The 16,601-nt window shown below is 40.9% G+C and overlaps 1 protein-coding gene across 1 annotated transcript in view; it reads left to right on the plus strand.

The window, feature by feature from the left end:
* LOC119416680 (insulin-like growth factor-binding protein 5) overlaps positions 1-11,544 on the plus strand; it is a 33,842-nt gene extending 22,298 nt beyond the window's left edge. The window contains exons 3-4 of the mRNA XM_037683862.1: positions 9,053-9,172; positions 11,431-11,544. Of these exons, the coding sequence (XP_037539790.1) occupies positions 9,053-9,172; positions 11,431-11,544 (234 nt within the window). The remainder of the gene's footprint in view (positions 1-9,052; positions 9,173-11,430) is intronic.
* The last annotated feature ends 5,057 nt before the right edge of the window (positions 11,545-16,601 follow it).

Below are 16,601 nucleotides of genomic sequence, written 5' to 3' on the forward strand. Positions count from 1 at the left end.
TTATTTGACACAGGAACAGAGTTAATGAGAAGTTGTGATGGGAGGTCAGATGATTGGGTAGTGCCTGAGAGAGATTTGATGGTTTTCCAGAATCTGTTAGGGTCATTTAGATTTTTGGAGATCTGAGATAAGAAATAGTTGTGTTTTGCTGCTTTGACAGCAGTTGTGCATTTATTCCTCATCTGTCGAAAACTCAACCAATCAGTGTCTGAGTCAGATTTTCTCGCTGTGGCCCAAAGATGATCTCTCCTGTGTAGGAGGTCATCTAGCTCTGGAGTAAACCAGGGACTGTCTCGTCCCTTTATTCTGAACTGACGAAAAGGAGCATGTTTGTTCACAACATAAATGAAACTATTATGGAAATAGTTCCAAGCGGAGTTCACGTCATCAGTTAACAGAATACGATGCCAGTCAAAGTGAGACAGATCCCAGAGGAATGACTGTTCACAAAAATGTTTCAGATCCCTTTTTTGAATTAATCTGGGCTTAGAAGTTGGAAGTTTAATATCTGTCAAAGCCGCTGTCACACAATGATCATTCAAGATATTGGCAAATACACCTGTACCAGGGAATTTGTGAGGCATATTAGTTAGAAATAGGTCTAAGATGGAAGATTTTTCAGGACGGTTTTTGTTTAATCTAGTGGGAGAGTTGATCAATTGGATAAGATTGAGAGACAGGCAACATTCCTTGAATTTATCACAGAGGGGGGTCGACTTACACCAATCAATGTTGAGGTCTCCAGCCAAAAGGATCTCTTTGAATTTTAAATTACCAAGAAATTCCATCAGGGCAGACAGAGCCTCAGGTGTTGCTGAGGTTGGGCAGTAACAACAGACTACAGTTAAGATCTGGCCACCATTCAAGGTGATTTTTACAGCTAAGGCTTCAAACTGGTTTGGAATTGTTTTAGAAGACACAAGACTAGCAACCAAAGAATCTCTGATGTAAACAGTGACCCCCCCACTTTTTTTTGACGTTCACAGCGGTAGATGTTAAATCCATTGATTGCCAGGTCATTATTGAGTACAGATTTGTTGAGCCAGGTTTCAGAGATGAAGATTACATCTGCCCCAGAAGAACTGACCAGAATTTTCAAAGCATCAAGTTTTCTCAGAAGGCTACGAGTGTTTACATGCAGAAAATGAAGACCAGACACGTTTTTAAAGTAATTTGGTGTCATATAAATAGTGGGGGGTCCAAGGTTGGGTTGAATCCCAGAGAGCAGTAACAAAATTATTATCAGACATTTTCTTGAGTTTTTCGTGACTGATGTATAATTACAGGAGTTAACAGTGTGACAATTAGCCCCCATAATCAAATCATGAGAAACATTAATGAAGACGTGATCATTCAGAACCCCAAAACACTGAAAGTTGCAGTGATGGACAGATTCAGGTTTATTAACAAGATTCAGTGACTCCAGATAATCTGAGAACTGAAAATAGTGACAGTAATATGAATGATGCAGAAAAGTTTCAGACCATAAAACGTCACAGTTCAAATGGGCAAACAAACCCGATGAGGTGGCCCAACTGCAGTTTGAGTTGGGCTGAGGGGGGCTCTGGCCCTCCCAGTGAAGATGGATGGATGGATGGATGGATGGATGGATGGATGGATGGATGCTCCCATGGGAAACAGAAACTGGGCCCAGAATCAACAGGCCGAAACAGAAACAGATAATTCGCAGCAAATAGCAGAGCGAGCTGCCAGAAAATCCTCCTGAAGTGAAAGGCATGATCCAAGCTCGTTTCAGGTCAACAGGGGCCAATAGCGTGATCCGGAATAAAATTAATTATTATCCAGGTGAGTTTGGATGGAGGCCCTCGGCAACTCCGATACAAACTCCGAACTTCTCTCGAGCACCACGCAGCCCTGCTCCTTCACGCTGCTCCTTCACGCTGCTCCTTCACGCTACTTCTCCGCTTCTCTGCGCGTCACCCCCGCACCTGACAGCACGAGAGGCATCCCCGGTGAAAAACGAGACTGACCGGAGAGGCTGAAGTCAACACTGGTTCGGTCCGGTTCTGCTCCAGTCCGGCGCTCCACAGCATGAGAGACGAAGAGGCTGAAGATGTCCCTGGCCCGGTTCTGCTCCGGTCCGGCGGCCCGGTCCGGCGGCCCGGTCCGGCGGCCCGGTCCGGCGGCGCTTCAAAGCATCGGAGCGTCTCCTCCAGGAGAAAACAGTGATTCCACGTAGATGGACAGTCCTTCGTTAAAAGTAACGGGCTGCTCACTGAATCTGAGACTGGCTCTGTTGAAGACGAAGTCGAAGTCCCCCACAGCCACCTCGGTTTGGTTCTGATCAGGTTCCAGGGTCACAGGTACACTTCCCCCACACCTATGAAGACACCATGAGGGCCAGTCCAGCAGAAAACCAGTGAAATACAACCCTGCGATTTTTGTCGGAACCAGGTAGAACCACAAAGGTCCAGATGAGAGTTCGTTGAGGTCCAGAGAGAGAGAGAAAAAACACCGGACCTTCGTGCTACGACTCCCCAGCTCGAGGGGTCACCTGGCCGGCAGGGTGCGCTCAGAGTGACCGGTGGGGTGGGAGCGGCTGGTCCTGGACCAAAATATATTTTTGGACGGTCCCGTCCGGCTCTCTGAGTCACTGAACACCGAATTCGGTTGGAAGGGGGACCAACTTTAGTCCGGTTAGAAAAAAACGGGTCAGTTTGATGATAAAATAAAAAAATAAAATAAAATGATACTGTAGAGAAGCCGGAGGGAGCTGCCGTCCATCAGCTCGCCGGAAGTGAAGTGCATTCTTGCATCTTGCATTCTTTCATTTCCTCTGCATTGTACTGCACTGCCTTCGCCAAGTTAGCAATCATGGCGCTGCTCTGTCTTGTTTGTTCTTTGATGTCTTCTAGCTGCGTGTTTACTCTCTTCTCCAAACTCATGATAGCATCAAATATGACATTAATGGAGACCTGGGCAGTGTATTTGTCCTCACCTGACTTCACTCTTTTTTCAGTTTGCGACTTTATTGGAGTCGTCGGTGTCAAGCTATCACGGTCGCGTTTATTTTGCATAGCAATGTCCATAGCGTAATCATGTTCCAGTTTTTTTTACCTGTGGTGTCGTTTTTGTCTTTGTCTTTGCGGACCCAGTTTGATGTTTTGCCAGTTTAGTTACCTTTTTAGCATCCATTGGAACTTTTTGAGTGGAACAAAAAACGTTAAATAAAATAAATTTGCGGTAGTATACGGAGCTCACATTACACGCGACTTTTCAGATTGCCATCTTGGTACCTCCCAGTACAACAAGAAGTAGTGCTAAGATAGTGGCCTGCAATACAGACGTGCTAGCTACGATGCTAACGACATAGCGCTCTGCTTAAAAAAACTGCTTTGTATCAATCAATCAATCAATTTTATTTATAAAGCACCCTTCATACTAAAAGCAGCTCAAAGTGCTGTACAGAATTATAAACAATAAACCCACAAAATAAAAGCAAACAACACACACAAAATAAAATAAAATAAAATTGTATGGAAAATATATAGACTGATCAGAAATGATCCAGTTTAGGAAATACAGTTAAAAAGATGGGTCTTGAGTCTGCTCTTAAAGACAACGACATTCTCTGCTGCCCTCAGGTTCTCCGGCAGGCTATTCCACAGACGGGGGCCATAGTACTGGAAAGAAGCCTCACCGTAAGTGTGAGTTCTGACTATTGGAAATGTTAGTAGTCCAGTGCCAGAGGACCTTAGTGTCCGTGGGGGTTCATAGGGTAATAGCAGCTCTGCAAGATGAGATGGTGTGAGACCATTGAGACATTTAAAAACCATTAAAAGAATCTTAAAATCAATCCTGAGGTGCACAGGGAGCCAATGCAATGATTTTAAAACAGGTGTAATATGAGCCTGCCTTCTGGTCTTGCTTAGCACACAAGCAGCAGAGTTTTGTAACAGCTGAAGGCTGGATACATTTTTCTTAGGGAGACCAGAGAGCAGTGCATTACAGTAGTCTAAATGGCTAGAAATAAAAGCGTGCATCAAAGTCTCAGTATTAGTGAAAGAGAGAAGAGGGCGGACTCTGGCTATATTCTTTAGATGGTAAAATCTTGTTTTGACTATAAGTTTGATATGTGGAATAAAAGTAAGTTCAGAGTCAAAAAGAACCCCCAGGCTTCTTACTTTTTTGGAAGGTTTTAAAGACAGAGATTGTAATTTCTGAATTGTATTTTCTTTTTGAACCTCCAGACCAATGATTAAAACTTTTGTTTTGTCCTGGTTTAGCTGGAGAAAGTTCTGTGCCATCCAGGACTTTATGTCTGAAATGCAATTAAAAAGTTGGATTGTATACCTGGATTATTGAGCATGGACATTTTTGGTTTTGATCCAGTTTGACATGACTGTCGACAAGGAAGAGGGCCAGCTCCAGAGGAGGCGGCGTGCCAAAGACACCATCTTAGCACCAATATAACTGGTTTGTTCCACGTTGGAGTAAACTGTTTGGGGGATGTTTGGGGGATCAGGTTTCAGGTCAAGGGTGAGGTTCTTCCTCAAGTGGAGGCGTTCAAGTATCTCAGGGTTTTGTTTATGAGTGAGGGAAGAATGGAGCGTGAGATTGACAGACGGATTGGTGCAGCATCTGCAGTATTGCAGACTCTGTACCGGTCCGTTGTGGTGAAGAGAGAGCTGAGCTGTAAGGCACAGCTCTCTGTTTACCGGTTGGTCTACGTTCCTACCCTCACCTATGGTCATGAGCTCTGGATAGTGACCGAAAGAATGAAATTGCGGATACAGGCGGTAGAAATGAGTTTTCTCCACAGGGTAGATGGTTTCTCCCTTAGAGATAGGGTGAGAAGTTCAGTTATTCGGGAAAGACTCGGAGTAGAAACGCTACTCCTCCGCGTCGAGAGGAGTCAGTTGAAGTGGTTAGGGCATCTGGTAAGGATGCCCCCTGGGCGCCTCCCTAGAGAGGTGCTTCGGGGATGTCTAACTGGGAGGAGACACCGGGAAAGACAGGATACGCTGGAGAGACTATGTCTCTCAGTTGGCCTGGGAACACCTTGGAATCCTCCCAGAAGAACTGGAAGAGGTGGCTGTGGAAAGAGATGTCTGGGCCTCCCTGCTCAAGCTGCTGCCCCCGCGACCCGACTTCGGAATAAGTGGAAGACGATGGATGGATTGATGTTTGGGGAAGAATGAGTTTTGTGCTGTGTGTTTTTTTGACTGATGAAGCCTTCCAGATGGAAGATGAAACGTTTGAGCAAATAAAGAAACTGTCCAGATGACCTGACTGAAAATTGTTGGGCAGTTAAAAAGTGCAGTGATTGGCCGGGGGTCATCATAAGATAATGAGATGTATAGCTGTGTGTCATCAGCATAACTATGGAAACTTATCCCATGGCACCTGATGACTCCACCAAGCGGCAACATGTACAAATTAAAAAAGTAGGGGACCTAAAATAGAGCTTTGGGGGACACCATAGTTGGCTTCATGGATTTGCAAGGAGCATGTATCCATACTTACCATAAAGGTTCTATCTGTGAGATAGGAGCTGAACCACAGAAGAACAGTACCAGAAAGACCGACCAGGTGTTGTAATCCATTTAAAAGAATTTGATGATCTGTATCAAAGGCTGCACTCAGATCCAATAGAACAAGAACTGACAGCTTGTGTGAATCCAGATTACTCCTTAAATCATTCACAATTTTTAATATGGCTGTCCCTGTACTGTGGTTCGTCCTAAAACCAGATTGATACTTTTTTAAAATACCAGTATCATTAAAAAAATTATTTACTTGAATAAAAACAAACTTTTCTAAGATTGTATTTAAGAATGGTAAGTTGGATACAGGTTTATTAAACAACATTAGGATCTAGATTACTCTTTTTCAGAAGGGGCTTCACCACAGCCATTTTACAGGCAATGGGGAAGACACCCATCTGAAGAGAGCAGTTTACAATGTTTAAAATTTCATTCTCAAAGAATCTATCAAATGAATGAAAAAGTGATGAGGGAATTGAGTCTAAGAGGCAGGTGGCTGGTTTGACTTGTGAGAAAACTTTGTACAAAATCATAGTGTTAACTGATCATAACAAACAAAGACTAAACTTATGCAACCGAGCTGCAACATATTTCTACATATAAAACACATAAAACAAATCACAACTAGCTTTAAGCATTAACATTTAATTTAACTATTAAGCACACAACGTATTTATGGCTGAAAATGGAGGATTTACCTGCAGTTACCTTTGTACAGATGAACATGCGGTACTTCCTGTTTATCACTGTTATAATCAGCTGCTCAGAAGGTCAGCTGCAGGGCTTTATCATCTTTTACATTCTTCCAGACTCAGCTTAGGTTTTGGAAATTGAATAACCTGTATTCCACCCTCTAAAACAGGGCTATTCAACTAAACTGCTCAGGGGGTCACAGTTACTGAAAGCCAGCAGCTCAGGGGCCGGACATCCAGCAATTAAAGTCATGATGTAAATAAACCAAGTATTACAATGATCTGTTACCTTCTAAATGTGTCTATTTTGTTGCATTGACTCATAAATGCAACTAGAGATTTTGCATTCCCTGCGAAAATGCAAGTGTGAATGCTTCTTGCTTAAGAATGTGAAGAAAATAGTTGGAAAGTAGCTTAAAACACCAGAACGAAGCTTCAAATATCAGAAGGAAGCAGAACATGCACAATTGTTCCTAACATAATGGACTGCCAGGCTGCTGCCGATATAAACTGTTGATCTGACAGTACTATGCGTTTGGGTTTGATCTCAGCTATCGATATACCAAATTTCAGCTGAAAAGATCTAAAAATGCCCGAGTTATCATATTTTTTCCTTTTTAGCTAAGGCAGCCATCTTGGATTTTTGATTTGGATGCAGTATGTGACAGGGAATGTTCTCAGCTATAGCCGCACCAAATTTCAGCTCTGTATGTGTAACAATGGCTGAGTTAAATCCATTCAAAGTAGCGTTGGTGGCCATCTTGGAATTTTGATTTTGGTGTGGCATTTGATGGGAAACGTTGTCAGCTATCATTACACCGAATTTTAGCTCAATATGACTAAAATTGGCTGATTTATAGTATTTTTCCTTTGTTTGCTAAGGTTGCCATCTTGGATTTCTGATTTATAGTCAGAGCCTATTAGGGACTGTTCTCAGCTAGCAACACTCCAATTCTCAGTTGAGTAGCTCTAAAAATGGCAGTTATCTCAGTTTTTCTATAAAACAGCTGAATAGTAGCTAAAAAAATCTAGAAAGAAGCTTAAATTTCCAAAGGGAAGTGGAGGGAGTTAAATTGTGCCTACTAAGGCTCAAATAGGCATAAATTAGAACAATAACGTTTAAATTATCTGAGAAAAGCTGAAATTTGCTCTAAACAGCTTAATAGTAGCTAAAACAAGCAGAAAGCAGCTTAAATTACTGTAGAAGGAAGTCGGGGGAGAATGTTTTTGCTGAATTAGGTGGAAAAAAAGTTTAAATGAGTGCAAAAAATGTGGAATTAGCTGATGAAGATGAAATTAGCATAAAAACAGCTAAATGCTAGCTGAAATAGAAGAAAAAGCTAAAACTTGAAGAAATAAGCTGAAAGGAGCATAACAAGCTGAAATTAGTATAAATAAGTTTTAAGAAGCACAAAAATGTTCAAGTTAGATGAATTAGGCTGAAAGGAGCACAAAACAGCTGAAACAACAGCTAAAATTAGCTGAACTAGCTGAACTTTGTTTAAAATGTTTGCACAATTAAGATGAAAGAAGATTAACCAGGTCTAAATGTGAACTTATCAGTACAAGGTTGTAAACAGATCCAAAGTTATTAAGGTTGTAATACAAGCTCCATTCATTTTCATTGAGCTAAAATGGCAGAAGAGGCTAAATACCTCAAGAATCTAAAGTTGCACCAATACCAAATTGCCATAGCAGACTTGTCCTCAAACAGCTGAACGGTTTGATATATGAATTGTTGAAATAGTACAAAAACTGTGGGAGTAGTTAGCTGCCCAAAAATGTACGGAAAGGATAAAGAAGAAAACAGAAAAACAATAGTGTGAATGCTTCTGTTGAAGCATAAACAGAACCCCAAACCCAGAACCACAAAAAAAAAAAAAAATATATATATATATATATTTTTTTATTTTATTTTATTTTATTTTTTTATTTTAGGGGTGCTGAGTTAATATTTAGGGGTGCCTGAGAACCCCCCAAAAGAGGCTAAAATCGCCACTGACTAGCATAATGATTTAATTAGCTGCTGGTGCCATCTTAATTTGGACTGACTCAAAAAGACATTAAGTTGTAGAAATTCATCAAACTACTTTTTGAAAGTTTCATTAAAATCTGTTCAGTGATATGATATAAAGTTTTACACAAAAATCTTGTGCAATGAGGGTCACTCAGATGTAACAAGTTCAAGCGTAGGTTGTCAGGCAGGACATCCAACATGAATGAGTTGCCAAATCTAACCTGTAAGCTCACTGGCAGTGGCGAGCCCTGTAGAACGGAGCAGCCAAAAGAACAGCTGACTCTTGAATATCTAGAGTTGGATTGGCTCCAATCTGTATTCACTTATAGAGTACATCCAGTGATTATGTCTAGAAATTTTTGTTAATTCTCAGTGATCCATGAGAAATTTTGCTAACACATAGACAGCAATTTTAACAATGTGTCTATGACAAAATTTTAAACAGAGACTTTTCACAATTTGTTAGTGCTCAGTCTATGAATTGGGAATGACTCTCATGTACTACCACACCAAGCTCTAGCACAATATCTGCAGGTGTTACAGGCTTTTATATATTTTTAAAGTCACCTTGTTTTGAAATCCATCTTGAAATGAGCTGACTCTGAAAGGTAATCAATTGGTGTAAATCCAGACACAGAGAGAGAAAACATTATCATCCATGTTTGCCTTTCGTCTGCAGACACTAAATATTCTCTGCTGCTGCCTGTAATGTTGCATCATAGTAGCTGTGGCTTATTTCTGCTCTAGTCACCTGAGGGGAGAAAGCAGCTTGTCGCTGCCTCTCTGTTTTTGCTTCTGTTGATGTCTTAGGTCTCACTCTCTGCTGCTGCTTTCAGGCACCCTGTCGCAAGCTGCTCAACAGTGTCCTGAGGGGTCTGGAGCTGACCGTCTTTCAGTCTGACTGGGACATCTACATACCAAACTGTGACACTAGTGGCTTCTACAGAAAAAAACAGGTAAACATATTCACATTGTGGTCAGCTAACAGTCACCTGAGCAAAGAAAAATAAAGGAACATTTCAACTGATAGGTTGGATAAATGTCTAAGCCATACCCCACTTCAGCTGTTTTTCTGCTCAGTGTGCACAGAGTGCTCAGAGTTCTACTTGTGACCACCAGGATCTGACACAAATAGGTGGACGAAAAGCAAAAACAGAAGAAAAGTGGAGATGGGTGATTTCATTTCCCACAGCACTGTGTATAAATATTAGGGGTGTGCAAGTGCCATTTTTTTACAAACCAATTTCAAGTACAAGTTCTTTACGTTGGGTACTTGCCAAAACTGAGTACAGATACTGAAAAGTTAAAAAATTAGTATTTAAACATTACACAGTGGCTTTAGAAACCCATTTCTTTTATTAAGAACACAGCGAACAGTCTGCTTTCTGTGTTTATTTTAAAATATATCTAAACTATGGACATATTTTTGTCATCAGTTACTTGCAAACTGGAAGAGGAAATGACATAACTAAGCATAAACGTGGTATCGGTTTGAAGTATTGAAGTGTTTTTATGAGTACAAACCGGATTCCAAAAAAATTGTGACACTAACAAATTGTGAATAAAAACTGAATGCTGTGATGTAGAGATGGCAAATGTCAATATTTTACTCGTAATATAACATAGATGACAGAACAAAAGTTTAATCTGAGTAAATGTAACATTTTAATGGAAAAATATGTTGATTCAAAATTTCAGTGTCAACAAATCCCAAAAAAGTTGGGACAAGTAGCAATAAATGGCTGGAAAAAGGAAATTGGGCATATAATGAACAGCTGGAAGACCAATTAACACTAATTAGGTCAATTGACAACATGATTGGGTATAAAAAGAGCTGCTCAGAGTGTCAGTGTCGCAGAAGCCAAGATGGTAAGAGGATCACCAATTCCACCTTTGTTGCGCAGAAAGATAGTGCAGCAATACCAGAATGGTGTTACCCAGCGTAAAATAGCAAAGACTTTTAAGTTATCATCATCAACCATGCATAACATCATCGAAAGATTCAGAGAATCTGGAACAATTGCTGTGCGTAAGGGTCAAGGCCGTAAAACTCTACTGGATGCTCGTGATCTCCGGGCCCTTAAACGTCACTGCACCTCAAACAGGAATGCCACTGTCAAGGAAATAACAGAATGGGCTCAGGAATACTTCCAGAAAGCATTGTCAGTGAACACAATCCACCGTGCCATCCGCCGTTGCCAGCTGAAACTCTACAGTGCAAAGAGGAAGCCATTTCTAAGCAAGCTCCACAAGCTCAGACGTTTGCACTGGGCCAGGGGTCATTTAAAATGGAGTGTGGCAAAATGGAAGACTGTTCTGTGGTCAGATGAGTCACGATTTGAAGTTCTTTATGGAACACTGGGACGCCATGTCATCCGGACCAGAGAGGACAAGGATAGCCCAAGTTGTTATCAACGCTCCGTTCAGAAGCCTGCATCACTGATGGTATGGGGTTGCATGAGCGCTTGTGGCATGGGCAGCTTGCATGTCTGGAAAGGCACCATTAATGCAGAGAACTATGTTCAGGTTCTAGAACAACATATGCTCCCATCTAGACGTCATCTCTTTCAGGGAAGACCCTGCATTTTTCAACACGATAATGCCAGACCACATTCTGCAGCAATCACAACATCATGGCTACGTAGGAGAAGGATCCGGGTACTGAAATGGCCAGCCTGCAGTCCAGATCTTTCACCTATAGAGAACATTTGGCGCATCATAAAGAGGAAGGTGCGACAAAGAAGGCCCAAGACGATTGAACAGTTAGAGGCCTGTATTAGACATGAATGGGAGAGCATTCCTATTTCTAAACTTGAGAAACTGGTCTCCTCTGTCCCCAGACGTCTGTTGAGTGTTGGAAGAAGAAGGAGGGATGCCACACAGTGGTAAAAATGGACTTGTCCCAACTTTTTTGGGATTTGTTGACGCCATGAAATTTGGAAACAACAGATTTTTCCCTTAAAATGATACATCCTCTCAGTTTAAACTTTTGATCTGTGATTTGTGTTCTATTCTGAATAAAATATTAGATGTTGGCACCTCCACATTCTTGCATTCAGTTTTTATTCACAATTTGTTTAGTGTCACAACTTTTTTGGAATCCGGTTTGTACAAGTGCAACTACCTGAAAATGGTATTGGTCCACCACTAAATTAATTTTGATTTTCCCTTTCTTAATTTCTCTATACATTCTGTTCCTCTTTATTTCACACAGTGCCTCTCCTCCAAGGGCATGCAACGTGGCCAATGTTGGTGTGTGGATAAGCTCGGTGTGCGCCTGCCCTCACGTGCACGAGAGGATGGTAGTTTGCCGTGTGACAGGGAGTGAGGAACAAGTCTGTCCGTCAGCTCAGAGCCTGGAAAGAGAGGAGAAGTTGGAGGACAGGTAGAGGTGGGTGGTGGTAGCATGTGCTAGACACTGTATGGACAGGAAGTAGCAGGGATAAACCACTTCCTATAAGGAAACAACACACACCAACATCGTCTCTATCTCTCTCTCTCAGAAAAACAAACGCTCCTAACAAGCAACAACAAGACCTGGCTGAATGTTTAACAGCTGCAGCGGCGTCCTCTACTCACTTCAACGCTCCATGAACTGCCTCAGCAATCCAAGCAATGTTACTCTGGAGGTTCTCTGTATTCCCTGCTTGTCCTTCCTTTCTGCTAGATTTTTTTGCTTTCTTTTGTTTTGGGTCACTTTATAGGATAGCTGACACTGCCTGTGTTCGTTCTGATCTCAGTGGGCTGAAATACTGTTATGCAGGTGAAGTGACACAACACGTGTCTCTCTCGCCGTCCTTTCTCCCCCTTTTCCAAAGATACACTGATAGCATCATAACTAACTCCCAAAAATAAATGTTTATTATTTAATTTTATGTTATTTTTCAGTAAGTATTTCCATTAAATCATGCTTGAATACTTACTCTGCAGCATAATTATACATAGGGTTGTAAAAGTATCCATCCCTCTTTGTAATCCTTCCATTTTGTTACCTTGCAACCTGGAATTTTTTTGGATTTTTAATTTGATTAAAAGCAACAATTCTAAAAAAAAAAATCCTCCTGACTATTTAAATAATTTGGGGGGAAATAAGTTGTTTTAAGTTACTAAAAAATAAACTGCTGAAACATGGTGCATGCATAAGTATTTACCCCCTGTGCTTTAAAATGACCCACCGGACCTCAGTTTTCAAACAGATGCCACCTGGACATCTGGAGCCCAGAACAACCCTGATTCTTACAGCCCAAGGATCAACACCAGTTTAACACCTCCAAGTAGTAAAGATCATCACCAAGCAAGCAACATTATCTAAGACCAAGAAACTCTCCACTTAGGTCAGAGACAAAGTTATGGAAAAGTACCAATCATCACTGGGCTCTAATAAAAACATCCCAGAACCTTGAACAGATGGTGCAGTGGTCAAATGAAACTATCATTTTAGGCCATCAAGAGCAACACCATGGCTGAAGCAAAGTTAAACTTCTGGACTTTGATCGTTCTTCGCCTTACCTCACTGAGCAGCTTCCACCTCCTGTTCTCTCCAGTCATCTGACCAGCTGCTCCTGAGTGTCCCAAAAATTAAACATTAGCTTTGAGGGGATCATACATCTGATGTTGCTGCTCCTGTGTGAAAATGTGGAACGACATCAGACAGGCCTCTTCCCTGTCAGTTCTTTGTTTTTATCATAGGGCTGCTTTTACTTTGTTTTTTAAGTTTAATTATGTCTTGTGACTGCTGTTATGTTTTAAGTACTACAACTATACAACACTTTGATCCTGTGGGTTTTTTAAAGTGCTTCATAAGTTAAGCAGATATGGTATAGTATGTTACATACACAGCAAGAACCAAGAAAATTGTTCTTTTGCTCGAGGCGGCAAGTACAAGAGCAATATTTGTACTGGCCAGGACATTTCATACTTCAAAAAGAAACTCAAGTGCAGAACTCTCAGGAAATCGTCATAGTGGGAATGGTAACATTTCTACTTTCCTGCATAAACCACTCCCACTCTAAATTTATGACCAATCAGGCAAAAGTGGTTGGGCATCATACAAGAAAACAGTTCTGTCAAGATTGTTTGCGGTGAACAAGCTGAAAGAACTCCCAAACCAGGGCTGAGACTGAGAGAATAGCAGCTGGTGCAATGATGGGGTGTCTCTTGAGCCCCACTGTCATGAGCATCTTCAGCTCCACATTGTTGAAGCTGCACCAAAAGTACCAGCTGCTCAGTAAACTTCTTTGATGACTCAGATGATTGTGGGGTAGTCTGCAACCTTCAGGAGTTTAACAGTTGGGTGTGAGGAGGAGCAGTGGAGAGAGGACACAACCCTATGGGGCACCAGTGCTGACAGTCTGTGACCTTGGTGTGGCGGCAAGAGGTCCTGGAATAGTCCAGTCAAAGCCCGGACCTCAACCCAACTGAAAATATATGGTTGGATTTAACGATTCTCTAACACAATTAGCCCCCATTCAACCCAGACATGCTGGAGTCGTTTGGTCTGAAAGACTGGTCTTGAAGTCCACTGGCTAGATGGATCAAGATCATGGAGACAGATGTGAAACATGATGCTGGAAATGAGGCAAAAGGTGGTAACACATAGCACCGAGCCACTGGGGGTAAATACATATGCACACAGTGGCTGCTGTTGGTCGTATTGGGTGGGTAGGTTAAGACATTTTAAACCCTATTGATTACATGTCCACAACAAAAATCACTTCTCTGAGATTTGAGAAACTTTTTCAAATGTATGTCCCTTTTGATCCCAAAGATATCGGTAGCATTGTGGCTAAACAAGCTTCTCACAAAACGTACACAAGTGTTCAAGCCTGTGCTGCACTGTTAGACGTGCTCGAACTGTCACATATGTTGACTGTCATCATTTCAACTGATTTGCAACACTTCACTGAACTTCTGACACAATTCAATCCTTAAATCCGAATAGATTAATAACTAAAGTATTAACAGACAAATAATGCTGGGAAGCTCCACAAAACGTGATGTGTTTTAAGAAGTGCAAAGTGCACATTATTTTTCAGTTTTACACTTTTCTAAATTTTCTAAGCTATGTTTTTAGAACTGTTGTTGCTTGAGATTCCAGGTTGTAACATACACACACACACACACACACATACACACACACACACATACACATGTGTGTGTGTGTGTGTCCTTGTTTATGCTACTTTGTGAGGCCCATTTTTCCAACTTATACTACATTGTGAGGACCAACTGCTCCTTATGGGGCCCAAAGCCCGGGCCCCATAAGAAGAAGTCCCGTTGGTGGGTTACGGGCTAGGTTTAGGACTAAGGTGTGAATTGAGGATGTGTTAGGTTTAGGGTTAGGTATGTACTGGTAATGGTTAGGTTATGGATAAAGGTCATGGTTAGGCTATAGAAATGAATGAAAAATGAATGGAAGTCAATGCAAAGGCCCCACAAAGATAGCAAAACAAACCTGTGTGTGTGTGTGTGTGTGTGTGCGTGTGCGTGTGTGTCAGTGAGTGAGTGAGTGAGTGAGTGAGTGAGTGAGCAAAACAACAACTCAATTTTGGGTGCTTAGTTCATTATTCATATTTATTTTGTTTGTTCTTACTGCTCATGAGTTACTTGTTTGTACATATGTTGGAGTTCGCTGTTACTCTTTTCCAAAAAGTTGTAAGACATATTTTTATACATGTATGATATTTTATATATGAATTGTTGGTTTATTTAATGAACAACAGTAGAATATCATGTATTTTTATATTGTCAGCAGTTTTATTTTATTTTTTAATTCAAAGACAGTTGATTTTATTTTGTGATGGGGAGGTGATGTGATCTACAGACACCTTTATGTCCATCACATTCATCAAGCTCTGTTTAACTACTGTATATGTAAGGGTCATAGCTCATGTTGATCATTTAAACATTCTTTCATTTCAGAGATGAGAATGTCCATGATACCTCTGAGTTTTTGACATATTATAGGATTTATCAGAAGGAACAAAAGTCTGATTTTTTATTGTATGTCTCTCCCATGTATTTAAAAAAAAAACCAGAAAAATGTGTGCAACTAAACAGAATTTATCTCTTTCTGACCAACCTTGATGTGTCGTGTGTCTATGTGTGCCATGGTGATAGGGTCAACCATGAATGAATGAACCTATCACCAGATTTGCAAATATAAAAATAACCATAATAAAAATAGAGAAGAATCCATCCATCCATTATATTTACCCGCTTCTTCCATTTTGGGTCACGGGGGTCGCCAGTGCCCATGTCCAGCAATCACTGTGCGAGGGGCGGGGGACACCCTGGACGGGTTGCAAGTCCATCACAGGGACACATAGAGACAAACAAGACAAATGAGACAAACAACCATTCACTCTCTCATTCACAACTGGGGACAATTCAGACTTACCAATCAGCCTAACATGCATGTTTTTGGTCTGTGGGAGGAAACCGGAGTACCCGGAGAAAACCCACACACACACAGACAGAACATGCAAACTCCACCCAGAAAGGCCCCCGGACCAGGATTTGAACCTGGGACCTGCGCGCTGAGAGGCAGCAGCTCTACCAGTTGCACCACCGTGCTGCCTAGAGAAGAATACAACATACAGTATATTATTATAAAACCCAAGGTGTCTTTTTGAGATAAGACTTCATAAAACTAGAGTGAGACTATGTTGTTCGGTTTCTTTTGGCTGCTAATTTCTGCAGGGGAGTAGACACGGCGAGTTAATACTTTTTTCATGTCAGATGCTCTTCCTGATACAACCTAGACTCTGACCTGCAGCTTCAGGTTTACAAGACCAAAGTTTAAAACAAAGAGCATCTTATGATGAGAAGGGATAAAGCTTCAGCAGTTTTGGTCAAACTTTAAAAATATTATTATGCCCAATCTCATTCAATATTGTGATATCTTGTAAGCTTTGTTAGAGCTCAAGATAAGAGTTCAGATGATGCTCCAGAACAACAACCATGCCAAATTTAGCATATTCTTTTGTAAAACTGACTGTCAAACAAATAAACATAGAGTCATTAACAGAAATAATGCTTAAAAATCATGTGCATTTTCTGTGCAAATCCAGTGTGACTGCTGAAATTAGCTGAAGAAGCAAAGACTGAACTGTTAAAGTTAAGACAAGCCAATAAATAAATAAACAAATAAATGAGAAGAATAACTATTTACAAAACAATACAAACAGATGCCCTCCCAAACATCAGAATACAGGCTACAATGAGCAGAACTGTAGCAAATAAATAAAAAGAGCAAAACTGTAGAAAAAATATAAAACTGGACAAATACTCACAAAAACACGAACTTGGAAAATCAATAGCAAAAGTTAATACAAGCAAAACAGTAGCCTAAAGTTATATAGGCTATAATAAAAATTAAAATTA

Source organism: Nematolebias whitei, chromosome 11, assembly GCF_014905685.2.
Source record: "Nematolebias whitei isolate Nwh7 chromosome 11, NemWhi1, whole genome shotgun sequence".
Lineage (NCBI taxonomy): Eukaryota > Metazoa > Chordata > Actinopteri > Cyprinodontiformes > Rivulidae > Nematolebias > Nematolebias whitei.